The following is a 21,039-nucleotide window of genomic DNA, read 5'->3' as shown; positions in this document are numbered from 1 at the left end:
TATTGTTATTGTACCAGTAATATGAAAAAAATCATTAGGTTACATGAATTTGATAACATTGTTAGTAACTTGTATATTTTCTGCTTTTTTCAGGTCCTCAGTGGTGCATGAAGTTGCTGTGCTAGCTGAGGACTAAACCATTAGACCCATAGGTAAGTTCTTTTTGTTTCTTTATTCCATGGTGTATAGTATTGCTTTTGGCTTGTCTGTCTGTGTGTGTGTTTTGTACAATTTTCAATATACACAGTGCTGCATTGCATTCCCATATGTACTTAGCAATGCTCTTTTTGTGGGACTGGTTTAGTTTGGTTGGTTGTGTTTGATACAGATTTCCATAAGTGACTGATATGTCACTATTCTTCCTGAAGTCTTGGTGATTTGTAGAGAATCACCAATTCTAGATGGCAGGATTTGCACCATCGCACACCGCACCATCACACGTGTGGTAGGTTTTTGGGTTGTGGCTCTCCCCGAACATGGGACCTCCATTTAACATCCTATCTGAGGGACGGCCCTAGCTGAAGCTAGGTACTCATTTTCACCTGAGTAAAGTGAGTAAAACTGTGTAAAGTGCCTTTCCCAAGGAAACAAAATCAGTGAAACAGCAGGATTCGAACCCGAGACCCGGTCTTGAGCCAAACACGCTGTCGCTGCGCCATGCGGTCTCACTGTGTTGGTGTAAACCTTCCCTTCTAGTCCTGAGTTATCTTGACGTCCTCTTGCCAAAACTCTACTTAAAATGTCCAATAACCTAGAAAATGAATTGTTATGCCCTTTGCCATAGCATCTTTCTAGTCCACAGTTGTTCACCATAAAATATCCTAAACCCACTGTTCCCACCAGTGAGCCACTGATATCTCACCATCTATCTAGCCTGGGGCTAGGACTCCAACAAGTGGGCTTTTAGCTGTTATTTATAGCCTTATCCAAGCCAGCTGTATGTCAAAAGTCTGCCCTATTGACACCTGGCCCCGGGCTATTGAAAAACTAGGTACCATTTTACTTGCAGTTGTGGGGTGCAAACGGTAGGGTGTTTGATTTGAATCCGTTGATGTGCCACCGATCTTGTGCCCTTGGGAATGGCACTTAACACAACTTTCCTCACCACACTCAGAAATGAGTACCTAGCTTTGGTTAAGGCAGTCCGTCAGATAGGACACCGTTAAATGGAGGTCCTGTGTTTGAGGAGAGCCACACAAGCACGTAAAAGAACCCAGAACACTTATAGAAAAGAGTAGGGGTCCTTCCTACAGTCCTTTGGCTGCACATGGGCCAGTTGCTGTTGTATTGAGGTCACCTGAGTTAGCGCCGAACGGCAGCCACTGCAGACACTTGGGATTTAACCCCGCCTATTGTATGCTCCTCACAATTCTGCAAAGAGAGAGTAGTTGGCCCTCCCAATAATCAGTAACAATATGTTTTGTCATTTGCCCTTCCCAAGAGTGCAAGTGCCTCAAACTTTGGCTGAACTTTGCCAGAGTTTTTGTACTAATTGTGACCAGGTGCTTGAGACATGCAGTTTGGCTTGGTTTCTTCGGATGTTTCTGCCAACCCAATAAAATAAAGCTGGGGATTTCCAGTTGGGATTATTCTATTATTGAGGGGGCCTTGAACTATATCCCTTATCTTTCCACTCTAATTTTCTTACCTTTGCAAGAAGGTTATTTTTATGTGTGTGTGTCTGTTTTCTTTTGTCTGTAGACACCATAACTTGCTTATGCCCCTGTCACATTTTGCAAAAATCGATCGAACGACGATTCTGCGGCAATTGCCCAAGCCTCGCTTATAATAATAACTTAATTGCACAACAATTGAACAAGGTACAAAGTATGGCTTATATGTGACAGGGACGGTTTTCAGCTGAAAAATACGCACAGCCCTCTGTCGATCTTAAATATGGCCAATCTTCCATCGATATGCCCGAACTAAGATCATGGATAATGTGACGGCTATAATGAGAAGTCATAGATGGATCTTTCTAATATATTTGGTATGTTGGTAGGTGTCGGGAAAATTGAAGACACAGTTTGGGCCCGCTAGCTGCTTTCCATTGTACTGTAGCAGGAATTCCAGTCTTAATATTTTGTACTACTAGTACTAGTAATTTCAGTTGATATGAAGACCACCTGTTAGTATTATATTTTTCCTGATTTGTTACGTATCTGTTAGTACTTTTTTGGAACACAGAATACATGAAGATATTTTCCTGTTTGATGATTTCACTGTTGAGACCTCACTGCTAAAACAGCGAGCGAACATTTCGTGACATACAGTATGTTGGGAGGGGGGCATAATAAGATGCATATGGTGTTCAGAAGCCTATGACTGATTCTTGGTAACCAGAAGGTCAGACGGCCAATGTCCTTTGATGACCTTTGAGTGAAACACTTAAGAGGGTTTGATAGCCAGGATTGCTTTGCCAGAAATGTTAAAGGTACATAGGAAGAGAGTATGCATGGGGGTCCTGACAACGATGTACGCTAAATTTGGGATGGCTGACTATGCTAAACGTTAAATTCACGAAGGCTACCAACTCTTTCCGCTTCATCCCACTTCGAATTATGTAAAATGAAATAGCTTTCCTACGAATTATGGAAAATTAAAAAGACCTGCCTATGCCTTACGGAAAAGAGCATGCAGACCCTCTAGGAACATACCAAAAATGATTGGATGTAGGGGGATTATTAGTGAATTGTGTGACACTAAGCACTAACTCCTGCAGGTTGGGCAGCTGTGAGAGGAAGGTATTTTTGTCAATAGTTTGTGCACCTTTTCTACTGGCAGTTTGGAATTTCTTTCTGTAAACTGTTGACAATTATGATATTAATGGAAACTTCGTAATGACAAATCTTTTATCTTTCCACGTCATGGCAAATATCTTGTTCGTAATCTCATATTTTATCCTGTGTACATGTAGTACATATTGTAGGTTTCAAGTTTGAAATTTTTAAAATGTTGCATTATTTTTGCATTAGTAGCCCAAATTCACGTCAACAAAAAATATGCATTTCCACTGTTTTACTACTATACTACAGAATATTTTAGCTGTGAACTTGTAAAAATGGGGGCTGTTGAAACCTTCTCTCCCCCTCTACAGCGAAAATTGAATTTGCAGCATATTACTCCTTTATTACTCCTCTCATTACAAGATTGTCATGTCAGAATGCTGATCTGTCTCAAGGCGACCAGGAGATTGGGAAGAGAATTGCCTCCAGCTGGATTTAGCAGGGTATTTATTAGCGTAATTGTCTGAGCTGGGATCTGTGACGACCTGGGAATTACCTTGTTAAAGAAGCTTGTTAAGAAAGGACAGCTCGTCGTTTTCTAGATTGCCTGTAATTCTAATTACAGGGTCTTGAGTAGTTTGTTAAGCTTTTTACTCCAGAGAAGGGAGTTAAGCTATGTTTTGGCTGTCTGTCTGTGTGTGTGTGTCTATGTACATGTGCAATGTATGTCTGCGTGTGTGTGTGTGTGCTTCTGTCAGTGTGTGTGTGTGTATGTGTGTGTGTGTGTGTGTGTGTGTGTGTACAATGTACATGTACATTACATGTATATCTGTGTGTCTGTCACTGTTTGTTTGATTACATTTCCCATTTATACACAATACATCATTGCCATACATCTTGGTCCAGAGGCAGCATCGCTAGCCACTGGACTATTTGTGCTATTGTTGGTCACAGTGCTGTTAACAGGTTTGACTGTACTTCCCCTCTGATGAGTCACCTGCGATTTCCTTCAGTAGGAAGGCCAGTTTTAATGGCCAATCAATTTCCAGGTAAGCCTCTTGTCCGCCACCCCTTAACTAACCTGTAATTACCCATTACCCCAGCCACATGGGACCACAGAGCAATTACTGCTGGCCTGGTGGTCAATGGGGCTCAGAGGAAGGAAGGTGTCATTTTTCTTGTCTGGAATAATAGTTTGCTGACACAATATGGAATCATTCGGGAACTTTTCAATCATAGCTGAAGCAAACAGTAAGTAAGGAAATGATGGAAGATAGAGAGAACTGATATACTGTAAATGCAGAAACTTTTGTGGTGGTTTAATGTTCGCAGTTTTCACGGTGGCCGCTTCACCGCGAAATCAAAACAACCGCAAACATTTTTCCATAACAGTGCATAGTGCTATCGCAAAATTAAAACCAAAAAGTCCATTTTCCTGCTACCGCGAACTTAAATTTCCGCTAACTTAAATGCATTTACAGTAATTGAGAGATGTTGGAGTTTTCTCGTACAAATGGAATCTTTTGGGAACTTTTCAATATCTGAAACAAACAGTAAGGAAATGGTGGTAAGGGAGAACTAACATACAAGAGATAAATATAATTCTTAGTGAAGCCAATACAGTAAATGATTACAGTGGATAAAGTTTAGTGGGAGGGGGATTGTGAGACCTGTTGTTTGTGAACAGGGTGACTTTTTCGAATAACTGGAACGTACCATTTTCTTTAGAAAACGATAAGGAATACAAAGAAACAAACAGATCTTTATTCAGAATTTCAGGTTACAAGCATGTATATCGTATACATAGAAGCCAAGTGGAGGGTAAGAAAGAAGGAAACTAAGCAGTCTTGTCAGATAACTAGTCCCAAACGCAGTCTATCTAGTATGCCCTATACATAGTAGCCTTGCCAACTTCCTACACACATGTCATCGTCACTAGCTGCCAACAGATATAGGGGTAAGAAAGAAGGAAACTATGCAGTCTTGTCAGATATCTAGACTAGTAGTCCCAATGCAGTCTATCTAGTATGCCTCCCAATGTATATCCATGGCACGGTCGCATGTGTCACATTGGCTACAAATGTGTCCCATACCAAGACTTGGGATAAATGCATGACTACAGCATGAGCTTATACATAGTAGCATTGCCAACTTCCTACACACTTGTCATCGGCACTGCCTGCCAACAGATATAGGGGTGAGAATTTCACACCTTGACAAAATGGCGTCTATATCATTCCTCTCTCCAGTCTTGGCACTGACGCTGAAATCCGCTGGATGAAACTTACGAAGTCTTGGACGTCGGCCAGTAGTGTTGGAATGTCGAGCCCAACAACGGATGACCTTAAGTGAACTCTGGCGGGAAAGTTCTGCTCGTGATCTTTGGTGGCAGCGAGCCACGTTCTATGCACGAGTTTGCGGGGGTGAAAAAGTTGAGAAACTGAAGGCAGCAAACCGACTTCTTCTGATGTAAGGTTTGATCATTATGGTTTGTCCCTAGCTTCCCTTGTATAACTGTTGCTATACAATCAATGTACAAAATGTATAAGCATTAGCGTCCAGTATTTGATATCGCTGTGGGGGTCCCTGACACACAGGTAGGCAGCAGACGACTAGTCTTAACACCGCATCTCCAAGCAAATCCGTTTAGCGTGTCCACACTGTTGAGGCTGTACACCTTATTAGTTATTGTCCTTCCTGAGGTACCATATGAGAGATGTTGCTGGTTTAACCTTTTTTTGTTGCTCTCATTTTTCTGTTTTTTTTCTTCACAAGTCGTATTTTCCTGGTGGTCTTTCTTTTTTGTAATATCTGCCATATACATTGTATGGTCAGCTTGCAAATGGCATAGTTTTGATGACTGTACCACGATCATTGGCTTTGAAAGGGGTGCAACATTTAATTCACCTAAACATAAGTCATTGTAACTGTAAGTCAGGATTTTTTTTGGGTGTTATATGGCTTTGTTCTATACTATACAGTATACACAAGCAGGTATTGTCTACTTAAATACACAGCTACATATGCAGATAGTGCCCAATTATCCTAAGTAAGACAGTGATTATTTTTCAGTTTCTTATTTTGGATAGAAGTATATACTAGTATACCACATATAATGCATACAAAAATGTACGTAATGGCCCAGGTATGTGTTGGAATGAGCCTAACAATATAAACATTGGTGTTTTTAGAATCTCAACCACCTCTATCGTTGGGCCCATAGAACCACCTTGTACACTGTACACTGTAGTGGTGCTCGAACTTGACAACAATGCCTCAGCACATCTGTCACACACATCCGTGTTTGTCTAGTTCGATTTCTCGGAACTCGGGCCGCTTCCTGTAGGTCTTGGGCTCTTCCCAAACTGCAAACTTGCGCAGAATGTGACATGGGATATAAGGTGTCATAAGCCCACCCAAAGGCAGGCGCTCTGGGAGCCTTGGAAAATCATTACCCTCACATGTGGGTAACGTCAAACATCAGAAAGCTTTGAGTTATTACGCATTGCTGTAAAATGATTTATGTTTCTATAACTTGAGGCATGCAATGTACTAGTGGGTGTGTATGTGTCCTTTACGGATCACTGGTTCAAACCTTGACAATGTTTGTTATCATCATCAGATAGTGCGTGTCTGTGCTTGTACAGTTACTATTTATATTACCTCCACAAAAGTAGTGGTATTTTTTTTGTGTGTGTGTGTGTGTGTGTGTGTGTGCATGTGTATTTGTGTTTTGACATATTTGTGGTCAGCATAACTTTTATTTATCTAAGATTTTTAAGTGTGAATCCATATCAGTTTATTGATACACCTATTTTTGTTTCAGGAGTACCAGTATATCTTATTTTTATGTTAGGGTAAGAGTAGTAGTAGTACTCAGTACTAGTAGTATCCAGAATTTGATTATACTACTGCTGGGATCCCTGACATGTGTAGGCAGCAGTCGGCTAGTTTTGTCACCTTGCTTCCAATCGGCTCTTCTGTCCAGCAGGCTCACCCTAGTTAAAACAAAGGATAATCAACAATGTATTAAAACAATACAAACCCTAATCTCCAAGCAGATCCTATGATAGCATAAGATAGTATCAAAAGCTGGCAGAGGAGTGAAGCCGGCCTAGGAGTAGGAGTGTGTTTTGCTAAAAAGGCAAATGGACACCTTTTGGCAGACTACACTCCTTGGCCAGTTTGGTACTGAATTCTTATGCCATTATAGGATCTACTTGGATATTATACAAACCCTACATGTCCTAACCATTTTACAGTCTGGTCAGCAGTAGCATGTGTGGGGTCTGGCAGCACCTGCCATGCTCTTAAGATCGCCACATGCTAACCTTAAGGTTAAGACCTGACTTCTGAAGTTTTACAAATGTTACAGTCATTAGCTGAATCCAGAGACACAAAGGAATTCAGTCTGGATGTGCCACACATTTTTGAGGCTGCCTGGCTGTCACTAATCCTATACAGAGAATACAGGGCTCAAAATTTGTCTTTTGGAAATAGGTGCATGTTACCTAAAAGCACAGAAAATTCTACGGCCGTCGGACGATCCTATCCGCGATTGGTCTGGTACCTCAGGTGGTATGGAAGATACATGTACCATGTTGTTATATATGTACAAGTCATAACCCTTCTCCAATGTATGCACCAGTGCACACACAGTCATATATTAGATGCTCAGTTTAAAATAGTATCTGGAGTTCCCGATAATAGGGTCATTTTGGCGTACATGTATGTCCTGAACATTAGAGCTGAGGTCTTTGACGGCGAATTTACCAACATTGCGCATGGCAATATCAATCATTTACGGTAGATTGGCAGTGTCAGTTGAATTTTGAGGCAATTGAGACAATGTTACTTGCTGAGAAAGATCAGTGGGTACTAAAATCATGTGTAACTTATTGCTTGTGGTCAGTTGATCAGCTTTTTCTCTATAGTGGCCGCATTTCTCCAGGCCCTTGAGACCCAGTATTGCAAGCTCTTTGGTCCTGTATATGTGTCAGGAAGCTTATTATCTTCTATACTTTTGCTTTATTGTTTAAGGCTGTGCCCTCTGTCTTGGAACAAGAAAGGAAGTAAGGTCAAGGGTGTGGCCAGAGTTTGTATTGTTCTTGAGTCTCTGTTGTCACAACTTGAAGCATACAGCTGCCATCTGGTATCAAAAACATCCTGACGTAAACATACGTATAATGAGTGTTAGGTAGTTGCTATGAAATACAAGTTGAGCAGATAAGATGTCTCTATTTCGGTTTGTTCATTAATTTAGATATATGCTTATACTAGTACCGGTAGTTACTTTTTCATACACGCACCTGCATTACTATGGAATGAATCAAATGGCCCCTGCAGTTCAATTAAGCTGCAAGGGGGCCCAAACCTACACCACAGTTACTCTCTGCCCCAAGAGCTTTATGCTGTTGTAAAATCATGACCAAGGCATGTCCAAAACATGAGATATCAAAACTGGAAATTCTGCTGTAGTACCCTAGGAAGCTGCTAGGGGGGCCCAGTATCGACTTGACCTTCGTTTTCTTGTTCTCATTGGCCATGACCCAGAAACGTTTATTGTACCAAATATTTTTGAAGGCAAAATTCTCACATCATTTGAATTTCCAACAAAGATGAAAGTATAAAAGTTGTAATCTATACTTTTGTAAGCAATTTAGTAGCAACATAAGACTACCAGGAAGTGAGTCAAATTGTTTTGATGCAAAGAGTATCATCAGATGAATCACAGATTGAAGGAGACATGACCGTTAGAGAATACACTCCCAATGGCACAGGAAAACAAGTGTCCTTATTGTTACACATTTAGAAGAACACTTTAGACTTAGTGGAGGCAATTGAGGAAGGCAATTGAGCAATATTTGGTCACCTCACTCAACGAATTATGCAGAAAATAGGTTGCCTACACAGCTACGCATTACCAAAAACAGCATGCAGACCCTCAATCCTCATTGAACTTTTTTTTAATGCTCCCAGTATTAAGATTGGGTTCCCTTTAGGGCTGTGTACCTGAATACCCGTACCTGTACCGTACCTAAAAAGTTGTTTAGGTACAGGTCAGGACCTAGACACCTGTGTACCTGCACCTGCACCTGTACCTAAACTAACTAAAGCACTAGTGGACACCACGTTTTAAGACTACTGGATAAGTAAATCCTAAATCAGCAGCGACAATCATAATAATCTTACAGTTGAAACTTAAGAAAACTTGGCAAAAATTGTTTTGTAAAAATTGTATGTGTAATTCTCCATACAATGATGGCAATTTATCACTAAAAAAAGACAGTTAGCTACATGTTTAACTTGCATAAACTCTTTGGGTACATGTTCAGGTCCGGACCTGTACCTAAACCTGGGTACCTGTACCTGTACCTGAAATTTGTTTAGGTTCACAGCTCTAGTTCCCTTATAACAGAACCTCAAAAGATTTTCTCAGGGTCTGAATGTAGGTCTACTTGTAACTGTTGCTAATGACTCATGACCATTTGAGAACAGACTCCTATTGAAATTGTGTTCTCTTAAAATAGAAACTCAAAGGTATTTCTGTAGCTTCTCAGCTTTCTTTCTTAAAGGGCCCAAATGCAGGTCTACTCAGAACTGCTGGTAATGGGCCATGACCATTGGAGAACAAACTTGGGTTCTCTTATGACAGAACCTCCAATATATTTCTGTAACTTCTCAGCCACCTGAACGGAGGTCTACTTGGAACTGTTGCTAATGATTCGTGACCATTTAAGAACAGACTCCTATTAAACTTGGGTTCTCTTATAACAGAACCTGAAAATCAAAGATATTTCTGTAACTTCTTATCTTCCTTTCTTTATACTATACCTGGCCCGAATGCTGGTCTACTCAGAACTGTTACTAATGATTCGTGACCATTTCAGAACAGAACCTCCAAGATATTTCTGTAACTTCTCAACTTCCTTTCTTTATCATGGGACCTGAATGCCGGTCTACACAGAACTGTTGGTAATGATTCGTGACCATTATAGAACAAGCTTTTGTTAAAACAGAACCTCAAAGATATTTCTGTAACTTCTCAGCTGTCTGAATGCAGGTCTACTTGGAATTGTTGCTAATGATTTGTGACCATTTTAGAACACAATCCTATTAAATAAAACAGAACCTCAGGACTATATATTTCTCTAACTTCTTGGCTCCCTTTCTTCATAGGCCCTGAATGCTGGTCTACCCAGAAGTGTAACCGTTGCTAATGATTCGTGACTGTCTAAGAACAAACTCCTTTTAAACTTGGGTTCCTCAAAGATGTTTCTGTAACTTCTCAACTTCCTTTCTTATAGGGCCTTAATGCCGGTCTACTCGGAACTGTTGTTAATGAGTCATGACCATTTGACTTTTTGAGACCAGAACCTCCAAGATATTTCTGTAACTTCTCAACTTCCTTTCTTAAAGGGCCGGAATGCTGGTCTACTCGGAACTGTACAGTTGGTAATGAGTCATGACCATTTGAGAACAGACGCCCCATGACCCTGTCTTACCTTACAGGGTACTTCCCACCTCTGGGTCGCCAGGTCAACTCTGAGTAGGTCTATCACAGTCTTACGGGAACTTCCACTTATGATGTAGGGGGAGAGGTTTATTTTTTACAGCATAATTCCGCTCGCTTATGCACGATTTTGATAATTTATTTCTTTAGCTATTCTGCATAAAACTATACGAACTGTAGAAAGGAAGAAGGAAAAAATGATTTTGTGAACGTAAACTGTTTTTGTAAAATTAGGTCACCCCTGTAGAAAAGAATAGAATGACCTGAAAGGGGATCGGTACTTAGAAAGGTGCACATGAGTGGGGAGGTGAGAGCAAGTTTCAGGGACTACAGAACATATCACAGGTGACTACTACTTTACTGATACAAATAACATTCTTTTTTTCTCCAGGTTAATGTAAAATAAACATTCATCTTAAGAAGTAGTTTTGGAGAGGAAATAGTGTTTTCGGATAATGATTTGACTTGATAGAATAATTCTAACAGACTATTTGCAAGAGCGTTTTTCTTTGGCAGGTTGCACCGATGTGGAAAGGATAGAGTATGCTGTGGCCTTGGCCAATTGTTCTGCTATACTGAGGAATTTTTTGGTCCACCCGCAATTATTTTTGTACCAGTAGAGCTATTGTAAACTGATATAGGCAGTTAGCTAACACATCTGTTTTGTCAACGGTTGATTTTAAGTGTGAGGAATTTTAGAATTAAGACTTCAATTTTTTTCTACTATTATAACAAGACTTAGTGTAATGTTATCTAGAATTTCTAGATTTTTGGTACTGCTGGTAATGTATGATATAGTTTAAGGCTTGCAGAAAAGGATAAAATTTATATGCTATAGTCACTGTTTGAATTTAACCTTTTCTGTGCCGAGGTAGTATTTTGACACTGATTGTTTCATTGTTTCTCTTTAGGCTGTAGGAAGAAGGTTAAAAAACATTTTGTTATAGAGTTACCATACCAGACATTTTTTGTGGTAATTTTTCTATTTTGATTGCTTGAGATTGGAGAAGCATTCAAAAGACTTGACAGTGATTTGCAACTTATCTGTACAGGTGCACCTGGCTTGAATAGCACAGGTGTGTGGGTATTATCGTCGTGTACTAGTAACCCACTCGTGTTTTTGTAGGCATCGCTAAATTGCAAAAACAGTAGGCTGTGATCTCTTTTCATTTATACCTTAGCCTAGCTATATGTATTTGAATTTTGGCACCACAGAAGATTTGGCAACCAGTTTTCTCCACCCTTCTATGTTTTCGTCATTTTTCTTAGTGTTTTACTTAGTGTCATGTCTGTCCATTCTCTGATATTATTATCCTCTGATCTTTTCCGCTGTCTACCCGTCTTTCTTCTTCCCTGAACGGTTCCTTACATGATAGCTTCGGCTATCACCGATGCCTGTGACAGGTAATGCCATACTACTTCAATTTTCTTCTCTTTACTACATGGCTAGGATTTCTTTGTACGGACCGATGTTTTGCTCGATGCTACTCCGTACTTCGGTAGAGGCTGCGATAAGATGACCTAAATGCCAGCAAAGTGTTTGTACAAATACCCATTCTGGTCTAAAACCAATTTGTTTAACACCTAACTATGGTAGGAGGGTGCTGTACAAATATTTGGGTTTTCGATTGACCACCGCCGATGACCGTAGATCTGCTTTTATTAGTCCCTCGGCTTGTTTGTTTCTTATCTTACGTACCGAGCAAAGAAACAACAGTCAACACTGGAGAAAATCTTACCCGGTAGGTGTCAAATCTTTTTGAAAATAAAGTCAGTGTTTTCTTGTTTTTACAGAGGTGTTTGGAAAGAAAATAGTGGAGGCAAAATGACAGTTGAAACTGTGGTTAAAGGTAAACCATTCGAAGGTAAATAAAGATATTTGGAAATGGTCATCTTGACCGTTACATGTTTGACAGATTGAAGAAAAGAACATTGTGGTGTCAGTAGTGAGAGGATATGAGTACATATGTTCTCTGTCATGTTATGCTACCTTTGTGAATTTTCTGTTTGCACAATTCTTTTGCCAGATATTTTTTTCCTCGTTTTTATAGAACTCCCTATGTCATTATAACACCTTGATGGGGTGAATTACAGATACTTACAGACCTATTTACCAACTGCTAATGACACAGGATCTCTTACTTGCACAAACCCCTACAGAGCCTAAGCATAGACAAGGCTGCAGTGGGAATCTTCTAAGATGTGTACCCTCCTTTATGCAAGGATTCGCAAATTAAGATTCAACCAGACTGGGATTGATCCTGATTTGCGAATCCTGGTATGAACGGTCTGAAACCTGCCAGCCCAGAAGGGGAATTTGGAGGATAAGGATTGCGTATTCCCCCTTGGAGCCAGATTTCGAATGGGGTCGATCCCTGTACCTGGGTGAATCCTGATTTACGAATCCTGTTATGAACAGGTACTGGAAACCATACCTGGGCACACGGTTTCCAGAGTCTCTATTTGGGCACCAAGCTCTAATGCACGCCCTTTCAACTCTCAAGTTGATATTGTCAGGGACAGTTCCCCTACACGTACATGTGGCCAGATATCCAGATGTATTATAGCTCCCGAGTCTTTTTTTTCCTCTCTACAAAATGCTACCTGGCAGGAGATAAATGTGATTGTGGGATGAAAGATCTGCTGATGCCGAAAGAAAATGGACAGAAGCCATATATTACCTCAGGGTAGAAAAGCCAGGCAATACAAATGTATTGCTGGTGTCTTCCATGGTATACATGTAGGCTTTGAAGTGATTCAGGTTTGGAATGGACAAAATTAATGGATCTTAAATTTATGACTGGAGATTGTGCTGTTGAGGTCGGAGTTTAATTTCTCTGAACTTTTGTTAGTTTGGGCTGAAGGGGAACGTTTATTTTTTGTGTGTCTCACGTTGTTATTTTTGTGTGAATAACATCCGGAGCCAAGCTAGTTATGTGTGGCCTTGTGATGGCATATTATGTAATCCTTAAGTGGGGAAACTTAACGACCGGACGCCACAAACATTTGGTTACAATTGCAGGTCTTTACTTTGCTTCTCTCCCTGCAGGCATTTAAAACAATAAAACTAACTGACATCTATATATACAGCGGCCAGACTTTAATTCAAACATGTAATGAAAACCATTTCTTACTGTTTCACTTAGGAGGGGGAGAAAAGTATATGGTGACATTTCTTTGCGTAGGAAGTTTCTGGAATGTCCACTTGTACCACTGGTATTTCGGTAAAACTTGAAATGTTCACTGTCGTTTTAATTTCTAGCTTTGCAGTGACCTGTTACCACGAAATCAGTGCCACGTTTTACAATTCTACTGTACTACATGATTTTTCAACTACTGCAAACTTTAAACACTGTGAAAAACTCCTTATCTGTCCAACTATGAAATTAAACTCTCGCAAAAGTTAAGGCATTTACAGTAATTGCTCTGCTGGTGGCGCTTATTCTCTGGTGTCCCAAAAGATTAGCGTGGATAGCAGAGAAACTGCACGTGGTGACCTTTGCCCCTCCCCTCAAGGGGGTCTGTCCCCCCACCCTTAACTGCACTTGGTGACCTATGCCCCTCCCATCAAGGGGGGTCTGTCCCCCCACCCTTACTTGAATGTAAACCCGAAAGATTAGTGTGGATAGCAGAGAAACTGCACGTGGTGACCTATGCCCCTCCCCCAAGGGGGGTCTGCCCCCCCCATCCCCCCCCATACCTGAATGTAAACCCGAAAGATTAGCGTGGATAGCAGAGAAACTGCACGTGGTGACCTATGCCATGCCCCTCCCCTCAAGGGGGGTCTGCCCCCCCACCCTTACAAAATGTACCTCAAAGTAAACCTGCCATGTAATGTATTATCACAATGCTCTACACCCAAGAATCTATGATTACAGTTCTTTGGATCATAATAACAAGACTAATGCTTGGTTAAACAACACGGCAGCCCCCTCAAGTCCCTTACCGAATAGATGTTTTCATTCTTGATCTATTTTGATTAAACACGGCCCTTACAAAATGTCCCTAACTAGCAGGGTGGACTGGAGATATGGGCCAGTGGGCATGACATTAAAGGTATACACTAACAATACAATAGGCTGTTATGTTTAAATGTTTACCACCCCCAGGCTTAAAGTATAAACGGCTACTTGTCTAGACACCGAGCGCGCCCAAACATCATTGTTTTGCCTCGTTTAATTGAGACAAATGGGTCGTTTGTTTGTAAGTGTGCATGAAATGGTCTAAAATTAGCTAATGTACGGATAAGCTTTGGGCTAGAGAAAGGGTGGCAGTAAGATCATTTTGTATCCTTTATGTCTTTGTGTTACATGTGCTCCCGATTGTATCAGGTTACTCATAATTATTCAATCCTTTCATAATCATAGAAAAATGTTCTTGACCCCTCCAAGACCTTTCCAGATAGAATAATCGTAAATTGAGTGCGAAGAACTGATTCTGGTTTGAGGTGTTTTGAAAAAGAAAATGTTTCATCTTTTTCTAGCTAGAAACATGCCATGATGTTGCAGTGATATTGGGGTACAAAGACGATCAATATTTATTGTAGGAAGAAAAACATTTATAGCCGTTAGCATTGAGAACTTACTAGGTTAACTGGCACTAAAGCTCAAAGTGTTGTCTTAGTTTATTTAAATGTTGTACCTACAGGTAGATAATAGAATAACACAAATGGCCCTTGTGTGGCCTAAAGGCTATATTATAGTATATATAGAAACAGAGATGGTTATTACCCCAGGCCTATACACCAAAAGGTGGAAGGATTTTTAATGTGAATAGTCCAGTGTTAGTGGCTCTGCCTCTGGAACTAGAAGTTGTAAGTTCGACCCCAGCTGATTCACTTACCTGACTTGTTTGCTACTGGAAAGGGTTGCAGTCCTTAGGACGGGACGTTAAGCTGTGGTCCACTGTTCATTGTGCTTGTTGAAAAGTAATCTCCAACTCCAAGCGCTTCTGAGCAAATGGCCAATGGACACCTTTTGGCTGACCTCACTCTTTGGCCAGTTTGGTATTATCTGATGCCATTGTAGGATTTGCTTGGAGATACATGTTGTAAGTCGAAAAGAGCTTGGGGAATTTCTCTGGTGGAAGGAATCCGTAAAAATTGTACATAGCATCTGTCTTTTCTGTCACGACCAGTGGAAAGTGGAAGAGTAATGAGCTGAAGTGGATCGATATCACTTTCATTTTTTCGCTTTCACCCAGAGACCTTACAAATATTTTGTCTTGTCTTTACAGATAATATATTGAGGTGAATCACTCTCACCGACCATCACACCAGTCACCATGAGAATATTGCCACTACTAGTCATCATCTGCACAGTCTTCGGCTCGCTTGTCGTGGACGCTCGGAACAAGAGACCGCGGGCGCCACGGTCGCGGTTACTCCCGATGATGCGGCACATGGAGCGGGGCAGACCTAACCGGTTCAAAACCAGACCCAACATCGTGGTGTTTATTACTGATGATCAAGATGTTATGTTAAGTGAGTACCTATTTCTGTTCTTTGCCTGAGCTAAGTACGATACTAATGTCCAATATGATATCCAAATGCTTCTACAATAATATTGTAACTGACAATATTTGGCATATCTTAATCTTATTACCTGGATGTCTAACCATTGATGTACAATGTCATAACTTTGTATACATTGAAGTTTAACTGTTACATTGCTGTAAACATAAACAAAGTTATCTCCAAGTTGGCATTTACTGATGATGTCACTTCAACATCACTGTTCTGTGATAGTTAAATGTCAATTTATCATTCCATTGTCCTTGAACTCTTGTTCTTCATTTATTTGCAAGTCTGAAGATACTCCAAAAGGCCTAAAAAACTCGTCTTTGCTCCTCAGAAAAATATGTTGTACTGAAGATGCACTTTCCTGTGGTATTAGTTAAAATAAGAATGCACAATGACACGTTACAGGCTACAAAATTGAGCAATGGCCTAGGAAGGTCAGGGTTTCAAATCCTAGTCAGCTCATACCAAAAAGACTTAGTACTAGCACTGAGTTCTTATCACAAGAGTCACTTCAAATGCTTTAGCCCTCTGCTGTAGTGTCTTGAGTGGTCCAAGGACCAATATTAAGCACCATCCTTGTACAAACAAATTATAGCTTCTGAGAGTCTCTCATCCTCTTCTATTTGTAGATAGAACTAATTAAAACATACTTAAGTTTACAGCTGTGATAGGTTTGGATACCAGATCATGATAGGTGTTGGAAGGATGCAATTCAGTGGGACCGCGTGGCGCTATCGGCATCACATTTGACTCAGGTCCAGAAGGTCCTGAGTTCAAACCCCGCCGTGTCACCGATCTTGTGCCCTTGGGAAAGGCACTTTGCACAACTTTCCTATATAGGCTACAAAAGTCTTCAGCAATTTGAAGTTGGTAGCCTCAAAATGAAAAAGAAAAGAAAAAAGGATTTTAAGTTTTGAACTTTTGTTGCAGATTCCATGGCGTATATGCCCAAGACACAGCGAATCCTGGCGCAGGGCGGGGCAGTCTTCAACAACAGCTTCGTGACCACGCCCATGTGCTGTCCGTCGCGCAGCTCGATGCTGACGGGCAGATACGTGCACAACCACAACGTGTTCACCAACAACGAGAACTGTTCGTCTCCATACTGGCAGCGCACACACGAGCCATACACCTTCGCAACCTACCTCAGTAATGCAGGCTACAGAACAGGTCAGAACTTTTATAGGGGTTAACTGTTTTACTGCACACACGAGCCATACACCTTCGCAACCTACCTCAGTAATGCAGGCTACAGAACAGGTCAGAACTTTTATAGGGGTTAACTGTTTTACTGCACACACGAGCCATACACCTTCGCAACCTACCTCAGTAATGCAGGCTACAGAACAGGTCAGAACTTTTATAGGGGTTAACTGTTTTACTGCACACACGAGCCATACACCTTCGCAACCTACCTCAGTAACGCAGGCTACAGAACAGGTCAGAACTTTTATAGGGACTTTAACTGTTTTTGTGATTTTCGTTCAGAGGACTGCACAACTGAATACGTCTTATATGTAATTGGTGATTTTAGTATGTCAGACACAGGAAGGGCCCCTAGTGGCTTCCTTTGGAATTGCAACTGTCTGCATATCTGTCTGTGAATGGCAAATTAAACTTTCCTGACTGTTATGGTCCGACCTTGGTCACTGAAAAATTGTTATAAGATTCTGAAAGTGTTGGTTTGTTCTAAACATAACCACAGGTTAATATTTTAAGTCATCAAAGATTGAGGAAAGTGAGAGATAGATAAGAATAAATGCAACTACCAACTGAAACTAGAGGTTAGAATAATCCTCCTTACCACTTATTGGTAGGAATATCTTGAGAATCGTTAGCATCCAAAAGTAAAGCCGGCATATAAAAGCAAACTAGTAGAACTTCATGACCCTTTCTTTTCCACACATGTGTGGTTGTCCCCCTTTCTCTCCTTTGTGACCAGTGGTATCAGAAGGAAAATTGTGAGTGATAAAATCTTAGATGCAATCTTGAATGCCCTAATCAGACACATCCGGTAAGCTGACCCCCCCTAATGCTGTAATGAATTGAAATGATACCCCAGTAAGTGGTGAGCACACAGTGGCAAATCTCTCCTCAAACACACTGTGTACAGGGGGATCAGGTAGGGGTTGTTGTAAGTCCTCATAAGTTTCTTCTTGTACTGCGGCTCTCAAAACATCTTCTTGAACTAGAGCCAAAACATGGGGCAAAGTCGTACTGGTGCATGTGCAATCATTTGTTGTTTATTTTTTAATGTAGAAAAATCTAGCTATAACACAAGACAAAGGAACTCGGACTTTGAGTAAAAAGAATACAAATTTTTTAAAGATGAACTGTCATGTGTGTATACGTCCTAGATATCTGTTTCTCTATATTATGTGTTTTCACATTCGTTGACCACCAATAATGTAGGAAGCAATGAATGGATTGTGATGATACAGTGTGTATTTAGTATATTGGCTGATATTGGGAAGACAAATCTTTAAAGGTTGTGTCCGATGTTGAGCCTTATACAGTGTAGCATCTTTCTTTGTTATAAGTACATACCCCCTCTTTGATGAAATCTTTCAATGACGGAACTGTCTATTTTTTTCAGGCTACTTCGGAAAGTATCTTAACGAGTACAACGGGTCCTACGTGCCGCCCGGGTGGCGGGAATGGGTCGGACAGATTCGGAACTCTCGCTTCTACAACTACAAGGTCAACCGCAACGGCCTGAAGTTCAAGCACGACTCCAGCTACGAGAGAGACTATTTCACAGACTTGATAGCCAATGACAGCGTGTCGTTTTTCAAGCTATCGAAAAAGACGTTCCCGCATAGACCGGTTGCCATGGTGTTGGCGTTCCCCGCACCTCACGGTCCTGAGGACGGCGCTCCGCAGTATTCGCACATGTTTGCAAATAATACCGACCATAGGTGGGTGGTCTGGACTTTGTCATTTGTGTCAACTACTCTGTACAATGTGATGTCTAGGGTTTAAAGTGGTTGGGCCACCAACAACATCAAAATACAATCAAAATCAATGGACGTGTATGACTTCCATGAAGAGACAATGGTAGCATGTACGGTACTACCATTCAATGAATGTAGACATTTGTACAAGTTGTGCACTCTCCTTAATATGTTATTGAGCAGCAAACTTCCAGTTTCTCATTCCAGGTAGCCAGGCCGAGTGCACAGCCCAGCCTTTTTCTTAAACCCTTTCTGCTAGGAGAAAAAGAACACACCATCAAATACAATATGTTTTCAATAAGGCTTTTGCACAGTTTTTGAAAAAATAATAAGTGCTGACTTGCTGTTTTCCTTGTAGAATACAAGGGTACAACATGGCCCCTAACATGGACAAACACTGGATCCTTCGCTGGACCCAGCCGCTGGACAATACGCAGCTCGCCTTCACCGACATGCTGCAGCAGAAGAGACTGCAGACTCTGCAGTCAGTCGACGATGCTGTGGAAAAGGTTAGTCATGATCAAGGACAAACACACAGTACATAGATACAGGTGTCATGTATCCGGTCTGGGTTTTAGAGGTATCTTTATACCCGACAGTCAGTTGATGATGTTGTGTAAAACATACATGATGTAGGGGAAGAGCAGGGCTGGGATGGAAATTTTCTTATTAGGATGGAAAAAAAATTCTGCCCATCTGTGAAACAAAATCTATACTGTAAGGCCTGAAATCAACAAAAATGTATATTTTATAAACACAATGAGTGGTATGGAAAATGGCCACTACCCTGGGCAAGAGAGTTAATGGTATACGTAGAAGCATTATTTAATTAGTACGGTTAGTACTGATGGTCTTAGCAAAGGTGCTGCAGTAGATTTCAAGAAACAACTTAAGACTCCACAGTCATTCAGTGACAGAATTGAAAAGGTAAGGGCAGACTCAACTAAATGAAAGAAGCACTTTACAATGTAGCCTTAGTGTTCATTTTTAGAAGGGACTTAATGTAAGACCATGCAGTCAGCTAACGAAACATATGGATGCTATCTGAAATGTCTAACCATTTATAATATCCATCTAAATTTAGTTGCTTGCCAATGAGTAACTTTTTGTATTCAATTTGTTAAATCCCTATGTTTGCTGTACGTGTACATGTAGGTTTACAACATGCTGATAGAACAAGGCCAGCTAGAGAACACCTACATGATCTACACCTCCGACCACGGCTACCATCTGGGACAGTTTGGCCTGGTGAAGGGGAAGTCTTTCCCGTATGACTGGGACACTCGGGTGCCTTACCTGATCCGGGGGCCAAATGTACAGCCAAATACTGTGTAAGTACAAAATTAATGTATTTATACTACAAATGTATGGTGAGAATCAGGGCTGTTTTCTCCAAAATGCAGCCCATCTGTCTGAGACGGAAATTTCCTTTCTTAAAAATTATTTTTATATCCTTTGTGGCAGACGTGAACAGTGCCACATACAAAATACAGACAGAAGGTACTGGTAGTATTTTACCTCCCCGACCAGAGTCAGGTACCCATTTTTACACCTGGGTGAAGTGAGGAAGGTCGTGTAAAGTGCCTTTGACAATGGCACAACGTTGGGGACACGGCAAGTATTCTTCGAGCCCAACCAGTTATGCCACACACAACACCACAAATTTGCTTATTGGGAGGGGAGAAAATTTTCACCTCCAAGAAAGTTGAACTTTATGTCAGAAAATTGAAAAAAATGTATGTTTGTCAGCTGAAAATGGCCTCACATTCAAGGTCAAATCAATTTTTTTAATGCTCCTACTGGGTGTGACCAATCGTTTCCTTTTCCCTGATTTTGGTAAAAGAGTTGGAAGTCAGACATAAGAAGATTGCGATATAGAATGCTAAGCTTTGGCCCTTAGCAACTCCACTCATGGCTAATGATAAATCAGACCAACATCCTGGTCAACTGAGTCCAACGCCCTGGTCAACTCGGCGGAACACCCTAAACCCTAACTCTGGCCGAGTTGGTGAAGGTATAGGGCTGAGTTGTTGAATGGCCAAATCATTCTGATACCACAATATTGTGCTCCTGTTATTTTAACCCCTGATCTTGACAGTGTATCGTTATTGTCCCTGTTCGGCATCTGTCAGCACCTGGATCAGGTGACCTTGTTCAGACAGCTGCAGTCACAGCTACATGGCAGCTGTCGTCGTCTAGACTGGACCAAAAAAAAGGGCGGCTGTTAAGAAAGATTAAGTCGGTAAACTGAAAGCCCGAGCAAACACCTGAATGGAGTTCTGAATGGTTAAGTGTAGCCATACTAAAAGTGTTGACCATGAAAAG

The 21,039-nt window shown here is 41.0% G+C and overlaps 1 protein-coding gene across 12 annotated transcripts in view; it reads left to right on the top strand.

Annotated features, from left to right (window-relative positions):
• The window catches only part of LOC118404011 (extracellular sulfatase Sulf-1-like), a 109,195-nt gene that overhangs the window by 66,569 nt on the left and 21,587 nt on the right, over positions 1-21,039 (top strand). For 10 of the 12 annotated variants that reach the window (XR_004829732.1, XM_035802927.1, XM_035802930.1 and 7 more), the window contains 6 exons: positions 94-152; positions 15,475-15,721; positions 16,691-16,930; positions 18,357-18,678; positions 19,073-19,223; positions 19,870-20,045. Coding sequence is in view for 11 of the 12 variants with exons in the window: in XM_035802927.1 (XP_035658820.1) it covers positions 15,523-15,721; positions 16,691-16,930; positions 18,357-18,678; positions 19,073-19,223; positions 19,870-20,045 (1,088 nt within the window). In the remaining variant the exon portion in view is untranslated. Of the gene's footprint in view, positions 1-93; positions 153-5,170; positions 5,196-10,562; positions 10,585-15,474; positions 15,722-16,690; positions 16,931-18,356; positions 18,679-19,072; positions 19,224-19,869; positions 20,046-21,039 lie in introns of those variants that run through there. The other 2 variants (XM_035802925.1, XM_035802926.1) reach the window with 2 other exon arrangements.

Source organism: Branchiostoma floridae, chromosome 17 (genome assembly GCF_000003815.2).
Source record: "Branchiostoma floridae strain S238N-H82 chromosome 17, Bfl_VNyyK, whole genome shotgun sequence".
NCBI classification, from domain to species: domain Eukaryota; kingdom Metazoa; phylum Chordata; class Leptocardii; order Amphioxiformes; family Branchiostomatidae; genus Branchiostoma; species Branchiostoma floridae.
Note: the sequence above shows the minus strand (reverse complement) of the source record. Positions and strands in the feature narration are given on the sequence as shown.